Source organism: Lutra lutra, chromosome 11 (genome assembly GCF_902655055.1).
Source record: "Lutra lutra chromosome 11, mLutLut1.2, whole genome shotgun sequence".
NCBI classification, from domain to species: domain Eukaryota; kingdom Metazoa; phylum Chordata; class Mammalia; order Carnivora; family Mustelidae; genus Lutra; species Lutra lutra.
This window is the reverse complement of record NC_062288.1, coordinates 53,654,509-53,667,801: the sequence shown is the minus strand read 5'-3', so window position 1 is coordinate 53,667,801 and position 13,293 is coordinate 53,654,509. Positions and strand designations below refer to the sequence as shown.

Sequence of the window (13,293 nt, the reverse complement as noted above, 5' to 3'; positions counted from 1 at the left end):
TCTTAGAGAAGAATACGGGCAGCAACCTCTTTGAAACTGACCGTAGCAATTTCTTACCAGACACATCTCTGGAGACAAGGAAAACAAAAGCAAAAATGAATGATTGGGACTTTATCAAGATAAAAAGCTTCTGCACAGTGAAGGAAAAAACAAAACTAAAAGACAACTTATGGAATGAGAGAAGATATTTGCAAATAACAAATCTGATAAAGGGTTAGTATCCAAAATCTATAACGGATTGATCAAACTCAACACCCCCAAAATAAATAATCCAGTCAAGAAATCCAGTCAAGAGAAGACATAAAGAAACATTTTTCCAAAGAAGACATACAGATGGCTAGCAAACACACAAAAAGATGCTCAACATCACTCATCATCAGGGAAATACAAATCAAAACCATGATGAGATGCCACCTCACACCTGTTGGAATGGCCAAAGTTAACAACACAGAAGACAGCAGATATTGGTGAGGATGCAGAGGAAGGGGATACACACACACACACACACACACACACACACACACACAGAGGAATATTACTAAGCCCTCAAAAAGATGAAATCTTGGCATTTGCAATGATGGGGATGGAGCTATGGTGTATTATGCTAAGTGAAGTTAACAGAAAGACAAATACCACATAATTACACTTATATGTGAAATTTAAGAAACAAAACATATAAACATAGGGGGAGGGGGAAAAAAGAGAGAAGGAAGCAAGCCATAAGAGACTCTTAAATATAATGAACAAACTGAGTTGATGGAGGGCTGGGGGATGGGCTAAATGTGTGATGGGTATTGGGGAGGGCACTTGCGATCTGCATTGGGAGTTGTTTTTTTTATTTTTATTTTTTTTTAAGATTTTATTTATTTATTTGACAGAGATCACAAGTAGGCAGAGAGGCAGGCAGAGAGAGAGAGGAGGAAGCAGGCTCCCCGCCGAGCAGAGAGCCCGATGTGGGGCTCGATCCCAGGACCCTGGGATCATGACCTGAGCCGAAGGCAGAGGCTTTAACCCACTGAGCCACCCAGGCGCCCCTGCATTGGGAGTTGTAAGTAAGGAATAATAAATTCTACACTGGAAACTAATTTTACCATACATGTTAACTAACAGAAATTTAAATAAAAACTTGAAATTAAAAAAATATTTCCAAACCTTTCTGTCTAAACTTGGGGTCGTATAAAAAGGAGATAAAAAGTCTATCTCCTCTTGAGGACCCACATAGGCAAGATTTCCTCTGACACTTCATATTACTTCCTAGATCTTATAAGCACCAGGCATTGTGAGAGGCTATAGAGGCAAAGAGGCCAATGTAAAACCCCTGTGGCCAAGAAGCATGCGATCTGAAGGAGGTAGGTCAAAAATATAAGCAATAAAAGCATAATGTTGCAGCCAATTTCATTTTCAACAGCTAATAGAGACAGCATTTCTTAGCCTCAGGAATTCTGATTTCCCTTCATTAGCTATTGAAGTTTCCTCCCACTCACTCAAATCACTTATATCTCTTGTGGATTAAAATCATGTGGAGCCTGTCTCTGGAAAATGACTTATTTTTAGTAAATGAAGAACAAAAGAATTGTTGGCTTACAACTCAGCCAGGGCCCTGACACTCAGGTTACGTGTTTCTGCCAACTAAGTAAACAGAAGCATAACAGAGAGAGGGCTGTGTGTGCATTAATCACACAGTTGTGTGAGAATAATTCTCCCATGGAGGAATACGGCAAGAGCAAGGGTGGGTACGACCCCAGTATGATAGTACTACTCTGTAAGCTCCTGCATTGGGAAGGTGTTCCAAAGAGTTGAAGATACCCAAAGGGCATCCTATAGAGATTATAATTTGCACTACTAACCACCATTTTGAAAATACACCCGCACTCAAAAGCCTAACATACTATGAATACACATCAGCAATGATAATAACTACAGCATTCTTGAACTGGAAGACATTACCTGGGTTTTTTTTTATTGTACACTCAAAAAAATTAAGATAAACTTCATATTTTCCAATTATTTCTATTTTTCAACATGGCATGGAACACAAATTCTGGAACAATATAAAGTAAAAATCTAGAAAGAATAATTTATTATGGAATATTACATTCTTGATTCTAGAGTAACTTGTATAATACACTAGGCATAGGATATATATGTGATGAGTCTTAATCATTATCTGATGTTCAATCAGCAAGAGGTCCAAAATTACTTTCCAACAAGTCAGCAATGTGTACTCTAGGGACTGTATTCCAGCACAGACAATGTATGCTAAAACACTTAGAGTTTCTGGAGTATAGCTGGTGTTGAGTAAAAATTAGCTTCTTTTTTCCTTTCCTAATGGTAAAATGATTGTAAGATTATCAGGTTTTTGATACTATTAAATCTATTTTTCCCTGTCAATAATTATACTAGAAGCAAAAAAGAAAAAAAAAAACAACACATTGTGATGCATACATATTTGGTATGTATTTTCCCAATTAATCATAACTGTATGAGGTAGATATGACTATCCATATTTTTAAAACAGATTTTATTATTTATTTGAGAGAGAGAGAGAGAGGGAGAGAGGTCAGCGGGAGAAGTCTGATGTGGGACTCAATCCTATGACTCCAGGATCATGACCTGAACCAAAGGCAGTCGCTTAACCAGCTGAGCCACCCAGGCACCTGACTATCCATATTTTATAAATGAGGATGCCAAGGTACTGAGGGATTAAATAACTTACCCAGGTCCATATAGCTTGCAAGTTCTGAGTCCAGGATTTGAACCTAGGCAACCAGATGCTAGAGTTTTTAATCCACTATTATGTTCTATCTCCCATTTAACTGAAGCATTATAGTTGAGTCTCATTACCTGTTTCTCTTGCTTCAGGGCTTGTTACCTCAAATCCCTTTGGAAGTAGCTTTTTGAGATCCCCTTAGTGATCACCATTAATTCTATCATCTCATGATTTAGAGACTCCCCCAAAGAAGCCCTAGCCAATCTAATTTAAAGAGAAATAGGCAAAAATACTTATCTGTTCAGAAATCCAATCTTTCTTATCATTAAGAAGTATAAACTTAGCTTTAAGAAACAAATTATCTACAACCACTAAAGTCAGCAACACTTAGGACATTCTTTTCAACTGAAAGGATGTCAAGTAATCAAATAAAATACAGATTTTATATCTACAAAAAGACCACACCTGATTCCATAAATACCTCTGCCTCAAATGAGGTTTCAAAATAGTTGTAAAAAACAGTGCAAGTCTCAGCATGCTTTCTAAGCCTAAAAAGTCTTAGGACAAAAACCAGGTAATAAGAGTTAGGCAAAAGTACGAATTAGGAGTCCCTTACTGTAGACAAAATTGAAACTGGGTAGGTATTTTTAAAGAACAGGCCAAATACCCTACTCTTCTTTTCCTCCAATTTGAAAAAGCAAAGATAAGAAGCAAAAAGAATGCTAAAGCATGAAGAGAAAAAACAAACAATGAGATGACAGGGACTGAGTTGAATTTATAGGAATTTAATAACATGTGCTAAATAGCACAGAGTCTCTGTGTGTGTGTTTCAATGTGTATGCTTTTTGAAGGATCAGAGTTTTTGGTTTATAAATTGGGGCATTCTTTTTTTTGTTTTTTTTTTTAGATTTTTTTTTTTGTAATTTATTTATTCGACAGAGAGAGGTCACAAGTAGGCAGAAGGGAAGCGGGGGGGGGGGGGGGGTGGGGGGAAGCAGGCTCCCTGCTGAGCAGAGAGCCTGATGCAGGGCTACATCCCAGGACCCTGAGATCGTGACCCAAGCCAAAGGCAGAAGCCCAACCCACCGAGCCACTCAGGTGCCCCAAATTGGGGCATTCTTATGGGCAGAAGCTACTTTATCCAAGAATGTTACTGTCCAGCTATTCATGTGCCTAATGGTAGGCAGAGCATTAATGTCTAGTATTAACCCTAGGATATTGGATTCACAGTAACGACTGGTTAAACTGACTCCTGGACTTGGGACTCCACCAAAAGCACACTGTGAACCTTTAGAGACAAAGTTCAAAGCATGTTTGGAAGAGTTACATATATTCTTCTGTGCAAAACATTCAGACATTCAAGATACACTGTCAAAGTCCCTGGAAATTGAAAAAAATAAATTTCCTTGAATGTAGAAAAACATAAATTCATACAGAAAAACAAAAATGAGCAGAAATTGTAAGTGTAAAATACAGTATTAATTAAAATCCTACCCTAATTTCATCAAAGATTTGAGGAAAGAAAGTATTCATTAAAAAAAACAAAACAAAATTAAAGTATAAGTTTAACTTGAGTGAGTTGTGCAGCCATTAAATGGTTTTATGATCCCTTAAGTATATTTTTGTTTTTCTCGATTAAGGAGAGTCTCCAATTATCTCTGACAGGCCTTTGAGCAGAGAATGCATCAGGTTGCTATGAGAAAGCTTACACTTGCTTTACTGAATTTTGTAGCTTGTAGTTCCCCGAGAGCAAAAAGTCCTAGGAATTTTGTTACACAGCAGCCCTCTGAACATTACTGCTAAACATCGTAAGATGTAAAAACTGGTTTTGACGACTCAGCTGGAGTGACAGTAATTCTATTTTCTGACAAGAAATGACCTAGGCAGGAAGCTATTTGCTCCTGCACAAGGAGCTCTGGTGACATCAAGTGTGGTGAAGTGTTCCAAATGAATACTGGTTTTCAGGGAACCCAATACACTTCATCCCCTTGAAAAATTTTAGAAGTGCTGATCTGAGACATTCTTGCCATTTGCCTTCAAGATTCACTTCTCAAAGGGAGACAAACCATAAAAGAAAACAAACTGAGGGTTGCTGGAAGGGAGGCAGGTGGGAGGGATGGAGTGGCTGGGTGATAGTCACTGGGGAAGGTATGTGCTATGGTGAGTGCTGTGATTGTGTAAGCCTGATGAATCACAGAACTGTACTCCTGAAATAAATAATACATTATATGTTAATTAAAAAATAAAATTCACCCATTCAGAAACTATAAAAAACAAAAGATTCACTTCTCAAAATTATTACTTGATCTACCTAGTTTTAGTTATTTCACAGGTGTGATTGATCATCTGTGTATGGCAGGCGAACCTGCCAGTGCCTGCTACCTGAATTCAGGACTTTTCTGATGAGGACAGAGACATTATTGGCTGCTTTCAGAAGCATGGGGTGAAAAAACTTAAGGTATGCACATGGATGAGAACTAGAGGAATTATCTTCTCCTTTTAAAATATGTTCCCTGAGATACTGTAGCTCTTAATTCTTCTTAGTTTTTATTTGGTCTTTCAATCTGATCCTAGAACACTACATTAAACATTAAAAAAAAAAAAAGATTTGTCAGGATGCCTGGGTGACTCAGTGGGTTAAACCTCTGCCTTTGGCTCAGGTCATGATCTCAAGGTCCTGGGATAGAGCCCCCCATCAGGCTCTCTGCTCAGCAGGGAGCCTGCTTCCTCCTCTCTCTCTGCTTGCCTCTCTGCCTACTTGTGATTTCTGTCGAATAAAAAAATAAAATCTTAAATAAAAAGATTTGTCAAGATAAATATAAGGAAAAAAGAATTGACTCTAAGTACTGTTTTCTATTATGTTATATTTTCTTTTTACTTTTTTTTTTTAAAGATTTTATATATTTATTTGACAGAGAGAGACACAGAGAGAGAGGGAACAGAAGCAGGGGGAGTGGGAGAGGAAGAAGCAGGTTTCCCACTGAGCAGGGAGCAGGATGTGGGGCTCGATCCCAGGACCTTGGGATCATGTCCTGAGCCAAAGGCAGACACTTAACCACTGAGCCACCCAGGCACCCCAAGTTGGATTTTCAAACATAAGAATCTTAAACTTACTTTTTTTTTAATTTAAGATTTTATTTATTTATTTGACACACAGAGATCACAAGTAGGCCAAGAGGCAGGCAGAGAGAGAGGGGGAAGCAGGCTCCCTGCTGAGCAGAGAGCCCGATGCAATGCGGGGCTGGATCCCAGGACTCTGAGACCCATGACCTGAGCCAAAGGCAGAGGCCCAACCCAATGAGCCACCCAGGCGCCCCTGCACTTGATTCTATTAGAAAAATATATTGTAGGGATGCCTGGGTGGCTCAGTTGGTTAAGCCACTGCCTTTGGCTCAGGTCATAATCCCAGTGTCCTGGGATCGAGTCCCGCATCGGGCTCTCTGCTCAGCAGCCTGCTCCTCTCTCTGCCTCTGCCTGCTTGTGTGCTTGTGCTCCCTCGTGTCTCTCTGACAAATAAATAAATAAAAATCTTTAAAAATACATATATATACTGTAAGAACTCTGATGTTAGATGCTGTTTAGAACATAAGAGGCATGTTTTTAAGGGATCAAAGGAAAGATTATGTCAAGAAATTGACTTGAAAAACTACAAGCTGGAATATTTAAAAATACATTTTAAATAAAATAAGGAAAAAATCAAATAAACACTGACCTGATATAACATGGCTTTAAATGCCAAATGTCTTAATCTCATGGTTAAAATTTCCCCTGCTCTGCCATAAAATAACCCCTGAAAAACAAGAAGCAAATTTATATTTATTCTTAATTCTCTTCTCTATTTCTTTGTAACATTTAGTCACTACATTACTTATTTATATTTTATTTATATTGTTATTATTGTTATTATTTTTAACTCAGAGAGGATGACATAAAAAATAATCATGTTCAAGCTTGTTTAATTCATTAAAAACTTACCTGAATGAAATAACTGACAAAGCAAATAACACCCAAAATCACAAATATCATGGAATACATCTCAGCATCATGCTTTAATGAGGTTTTATCATCATTTTCAAATATCTGAAACAGAACAGATTTTTTATCAGGTGATTGGAAGAAAATACAAAAGAAAGAGAAAAAACCTGAAATATCTATCAGGAATTTTTGAATGGATTTCAACATAAGAATAAGATTACATATACATTTTTAGAATGTATAATGAAAAGAATGTATAATTAAAAGAAGTGTACCATTATTCTATCCACTACATTCATTACATATGATAAAAAATGATTTGCTGTCAAATTTCTCACTTAAGCTATGTAAATATGAGATCAGACAATGAGTCTTCTGCTATTATTATCACAATATATTTTCAAAGAAACCACCAGTTTGTTTGAATTACTATTTCTAATAATGGCTAATAATTTAGGTTTCTTAATATTCTTCTATTTAAGGTACTACCTACAATGTGAGACCTTTATACATGTCCCTAGAAATTGTTCCGAAAATTAGTAATTTTACATATATTTTAGTATATGTGCTTCCGAAGCGAGCACTAATTTTACATATATTGGCATCTATGTTGACAAAGCGTAGCTGTGCAAATCTGGGAGACTGAAGACTTAACGTGACTGTGTTCTTGAATCCACCAACTCTCCTGAGTCCCTTGGCACAATCCTAAGCTCTTGTTATTTCTTTTCTTTGAGCTGGCTAGTAATAAAAAATGGCCATTGTTTGGACTAGTTGAAAGAAGAGTAGTTGTATTTGTCTATTTTATTGCTTCAGTGCTTTGGAATGCTGATACGGCACTGGAGTCAAAATTAGAAAACAAAGTAATTTCTTTACTGATTGCCCAGTCAACAAGGCCCAGCCAAGACTTCACAATAGAGACTGGCTTATCCCCTGAGAACATTAGTTAACCTTCCTATTGTGGATCCTACACTATGGGTGACACACTGCAAATCCCAGTTTCCCCATTACTAGGTCAAAGTACAACAGGTCTGCTCTCTCACACTGAATTTGTTTAAAATTGTTAAAAATATTAGCAAATTAGCTTTACTTACAGTTACAATTTTTGCAAAGATGATGGAAAATACTGGATGAACAGCTCCATTTAGAACAGCAGCCAACGTCCCCAGAACCACAGAAAGCCATTCAGACTTGATTAATTTAAAAATTTTGAACAGAGAAACTTCAGGAAGACTTGTCTATGAATAAAACACTTTGGTTAGAATTCCAGTTTGAGAGCATAATGGAATTTAGAGAAGTTAACCAATTTTAAACAGATTTATAATGTAAAATATAAAATATAATAGATGGCAAAGTAAAAATATATTTTTTAAGGATTTCACGTATTTATTTGACAGAGAGATCACAAGTAGGCAGAGAGGCAGGCAGAGAGAGAGGGGGAAGCAGGCTCCCCGCTGGCAGAGGGCCCGATGTGGGGCTCGATCTCAGGACCCTGAGATCATGACCTGAGCCATAGGCAGAGGCCTTAACCCACTGAGCCACCCAGGCACCCCTCCTAAAGAATTTTAAATGTCATGTATTTTAGAGTTATAATGAGTTACTATAGTCTTCATACAACAATCTGTATATATTTAAAATGTACAACTTGGTAAGTTTAGATGTAACTATACACCCATGAAACCATTACCATAGTCAAGATAATGAACATATCCATTATTTCCAGAAGTTTTCTACTGCCTTTTGTAATCTCCCTCTCCCACACCTCTTAGCTTCCAATCCTCTTCCCCTACAATTACTGACATGCTTTCTGTTACTACAGATTATTTTGGATTTTCTAAAATTTTATTTAAATGAAATCATACAGTATGTATTCTTTTTCATCTGGCTTCTTTTGCTCAACATAATTACTTTGAGATTTATTCATAATATTGTATAAATTAACACTTCATTCATTTTTATTGCTGAGCAGTATTCCATTGTATGGCTATGCCAAAATTTATATATCCATTTACCTGTTGACATATATTTGGATTTGGGCTATTACAAATAAAACTGCTATGAGTGATCATATTTAAGACTTTGTGTGCACATATGCTTTCATTTCTCTCAGGTAAATACCCAGAGATAGAATAGCTGGATCAGGTAGTAAGTGTATATTCAACTTTTTAAGAAATTGCCAAAGTGTTTTCCAAAGTGTTTAGCATTTCATATTACCCTCAGCAAAATATGGAACAGTGGTAGCTTTACATCATTGCCAACACTTGCTACTGTCAGTCTTTTTAGATTTCACCATTCTAATAGGTGTGTCATGAAATCTCAATTACAAGTTTAATTTGCACTTCTCTAATGAATAACGACATTTGGCATTTTTTGTATGCTTGTTTCCTATATGTGCATTTTCTTTGGCAAAATGTATATTCAAATCTTTTGCCCATTTTTCATTTGGATTGCTGGTATTCTTTTTTTTTAAGATTTTATTTATTTATTTGACACAGAGAGAGAGAGATCAAGAGTAAGCAGAGAAGCAGGCAGAGAGAGAGGGGGAAGCAGGCTCCCTGATGAGCAGAGAGCCCGATGTGGGGCTCGATCCCAGGACCCTGAGATTATGACCCGAGCTGAAGGCAGAGGCTTTAACCCCCTGAGCCACCCAGGTGCCCCAAGGATTGCTGGTATTCTTTTTGTGCTTTGGGAGTTCTTTTTATATTTCGGACACAGTCCTTTATCAGGTATGTGTCTTACAAATATTTTCTCCCAGATTTTGACCTATCTTTTCATCTCTTAAGAGTGTTTTATAAATAGCAAAGGTCTTGGGGCGCCTGGGTGGCTCAGTGGGTTAAAGCCTCTGCCTTCGGCTTGGGTCATGATCCCAGGGTTCTGGGATCGAGCCCCGCATCGGGCTCTCTGCTTGACGGGAGGCCTGTTTCCTCCTCTCTCTCTGCCTGCCTTTCTGCCTGCTTGTGATCTCTGTCAAATAAATAAATAAAATCTTCAAAACAAAACAAATAGCAAAGGTCTTGATTTTGGTGAAGTCTAATTTATCACGTCTTTCTCTTTAATTGTCCTTTTGGTGTTGTATCTAGGAAATCTTTGCTAAATTCAAAGTCACAGAGATTTTCTACTGGATTTTCTTATGGAAGTTTTCTAACTTTAGGTTTTACAGTAAGGTCTGTAATCCATTTTGAGTTAATTTTTATCTGTGATCTGAGGTATGGATTGAGGATGACTATTTTGCATATGGTTATATAGAAGTATAGCATCATTTCTTGAAAAGACTATACATTCACTATTGAATTGCCTTTGGATTTTGTCTAACTACAATTAACCACTTATGTGTGGGTCTATTTCTTAACTCTATTCTGTTCTATTGATCAAGTTTTTTATTTTTGTGCTAATAGCACATTATTTTGATTACTATAGCTGTATAAAGAATTGAAATTAGGTAGTACAAATCCTCAGGTAGTACAAATCCTCCAACTTTGTTCTTTTTCAAAGTTGTTTTACTTTATCCTTTTGAAATTCCATTTAGAATTAGTTTGTCAAATTTTACACAAAAGCCTGCTGAAATATTGTTTGGTATTGCCTTGAACCTGTAGAACCGAAACTTCTTACTCACGTACATGGTATATTCCTCTATTTAGGTCTCCTTTCCTTTTCTTAGTGATACTTTATATATTTCAGTGTGTGGATCTTGTAATTATTTAAATCAAATTTATCCCCAAGTATTTAATATTTTGATACTACTGTATATGATGTTATTTTTAAAATTTCAATTCCTATTTTTGATTTTTGCATATTGATCATGTATTCTGCAACCTTGCTAAGCTCAGTTACATAAATAGTTGTTATCTCTGAATAAAGACTGTTTTATATCTTTCTTTCCTATCCAGATGCCTTTTATTTTCTGGCCTTATTGCACAGGCTGGAACTTGGCACAATGTTGACTAGAAGTGGCGGGAGTGTACATCCTTGCCTTGTTCTTGATCTTAGTCTTTCACCATTGAGAATAATATTAGCTGTAGATCTTTTGTTGATGCCTTTTATCAGGTTGAAACAATTTCTCTCAATTCCTGGCTTGCTAAGAGTTATCAGGAATAGACAGTGCATTTTGTCAAATGAATTTTCTGTATTGATTGAGATGATTAGATATTTTCTTTTAATTTTTTAATAAGAGGAATTACATTAATTTCTTTTTCTAAAATTTTTTATTTTTTATTAACATATAACGTATTATTAGCCCCAGGGGTATAGATCTGTGAATCGCCAGGTTTACATACTTCACAGCACTCACTATAGCACATACCTTCCCCAATGTCCATAACACAACCACCCTCTCCCTCCCCACCTCCCCCCAGCAACCAACCCTCAGTTTGTTTTGTGAGATTAAGAGTCTCTTATGGGGGCACCTGGGTGGCTCAGTGGATTAAAGGCCCTGCCTTCGGCTCAGGTCATGATCCCAGGGTCCTGGGATCAAGCCCCACGTCTGGCTCTCTGCTCAGCAGGGAGCCTGCTTCCCTTCCTCTCTCTCTGCCTGTCTCTCTGCCTACTTGTGATCTCTGTCTATCAAATAAATAAATAAAATCTTAAAAAAAAAAGAGTCTCTTATGGTTTGTCTCCCTCCTGATCCCTCTAGTTCCATCCACGTCATCAAAAATGGCAAGATTTCTTTTGATGGCTGCATAGTATTCCATTGTATATCTATACCACATCTTCTTTATCCATTCATCTATTGATGGACATCTAGGTTCTCTCCATAGTTTGGCTATTGTGGACACTGCTGCTATAAACATTTGGGTGCACGTGCCCCTTCGGATCACTACATTTGTATCTTTAGGGTAAATATCCAGTAGTGCGATTTCCCTGCCGAATTTTTTCTACTTGTTTTATCAATATTTAAGAGATGTATTGAAATCTCTGAATAAAATTGTGAATTTTTATTACTCTTTTCAGTTCTTGATAAATTGATTCTTTTATTTTTTTTAAATGATTTTATTTATTTATTTGACAGAGAGAGAGGGAATAGAAGCAAGGGGAGTGGGAGAGGGAGAAGCAGGCTTTCTGCTGAGCAGGGAGCCTGATGTGGGGCTCGATCCCAGGATCCTAGGATCATGACCTGAGCTGAAGGCAGACGCTTAATGAGTGAGCCACTTAGGTGCCCAAATTGATCCTTTTAAAATTATGAAAAACCTTCTTTATTCCTTTTTTTTTTTTTTTTTTTTGCTCTGAAATCAACTTTGACTACTATTAAGGTCATAGTCTACCTTCAAGTAATATTGTATATCAGTTAGGAAACTTAAAATAAAATATTTCCATTTATCACTGATATCTATCTATCTATCTATCTATCTATCTATCTATCTATCTACAAGGTGCTACAGATCTGGTCCCTGACTATCTCACACAACTCTCTGTTCATCCCTTTCTTCTTAATCAATGTGACCCCCAACTCCAGGCCATTATATTAGCTATTCCCCTTATTTAAAATAATACCATCTCTGTCGTGGTTACTGATTTATTTCCTCTTGGGTCTAAATCCACTCTTTTGGCTTATAAACATTTTTCCTTTACCAGTTAGTAAGATGTCAAGCCTTGTCTGTTAAGGGTACTGGAAAAACGTTGCACAAGGAGGGAATTTTTCTTCTTTTTCTGGTGGCTTTCTGGGAAGGCTCCTCCAGGATAAGCTTTTCCCTCTGCTGCTCTGCTTGCAGAGTTTTGTCAGAGTAGGTGCCTGCTGAGTACGGTTTTCTCCTATGTTTGGCCAGCAGATGCTTTCTCCAGCTCTTGGCTTGGCCAGGAAGGTGTAACCAGGGGACCCAGACAGCACTGGTCTGTGTTTTTGCCAGGTGACTAATGCTTGCATCTGCTTACACATGGAACTGTACTTGACTCCTGCAGAGGGCAACCTCTCCAGCTCCTGGTTCCAACAGTACCCCGTAGCTTCTCCTGGTACCCAGTAGGTTGTGGCATGCAACAGGACAGATTTCCAGCAAACTCCACCAGTGAGGTACCTTAGCAACTTCTCTGCTATCCACTGAACCAAAGCTGTGTCCTCTGAACCAAGGTATGAATCTCAGCCTTGACAGGGGGAAAAAAATGAGACTCTTCCTTGGATCTCTATTTTAACCTCAGGGGTGGTTGCTACTTTTATCTCCTACCTCTGCATTCTTTAAAGTTCTCTGAATTTTCACTAGCCAATTCCTGTTACACCTAAAGGAACTAGAAAAAGAAGAACAAGCCCATTCTTAAGAGTCTTCTTGACCCCAAAATGGACTGTGACATATATGGTCTTGTTTGAGGGCCACCTTCTTAAAGCATCACAGTGATATTACAGTGAAATTTGGGAAAGACTTATGTTTTGTACACTTAGTGTTACAGTAATATTTTATCATAAATTCTAAATATTATAAGAATTAAATAAAAATTAATTGGAGAACATGTGAATAAAACTTAAACCATTACTCATTACCTCTTTATACTGGATGGATTCCTCAGACCTGTTAGGAAGGTCTGACTTGCTGCTCTTCACAGAGCACAGAGGAACGGAGTTGATACTTATTTCAGTAGACACTGATTCCATCTGTTCATCAGCTTTTCTAATATCCTTAAATGAAGAA

General features: G+C 37.4%; 1 protein-coding gene across 1 annotated transcript in view; it reads right to left on the bottom strand.

Annotated features, from left to right (window-relative positions):
- ABCB5 (ATP binding cassette subfamily B member 5) overlaps positions 1 to 13,293 on the bottom strand; it is a 116,101-nt gene that overhangs the window by 40,136 nt on the left and 62,672 nt on the right. The window contains 4 exon segments of the mRNA XM_047694740.1: positions 6,423 to 6,500; positions 6,686 to 6,790; positions 7,777 to 7,920; positions 13,146 to 13,280. Of these exon segments, the coding sequence (XP_047550696.1) occupies positions 6,423 to 6,500; positions 6,686 to 6,790; positions 7,777 to 7,920; positions 13,146 to 13,280 (462 nt within the window).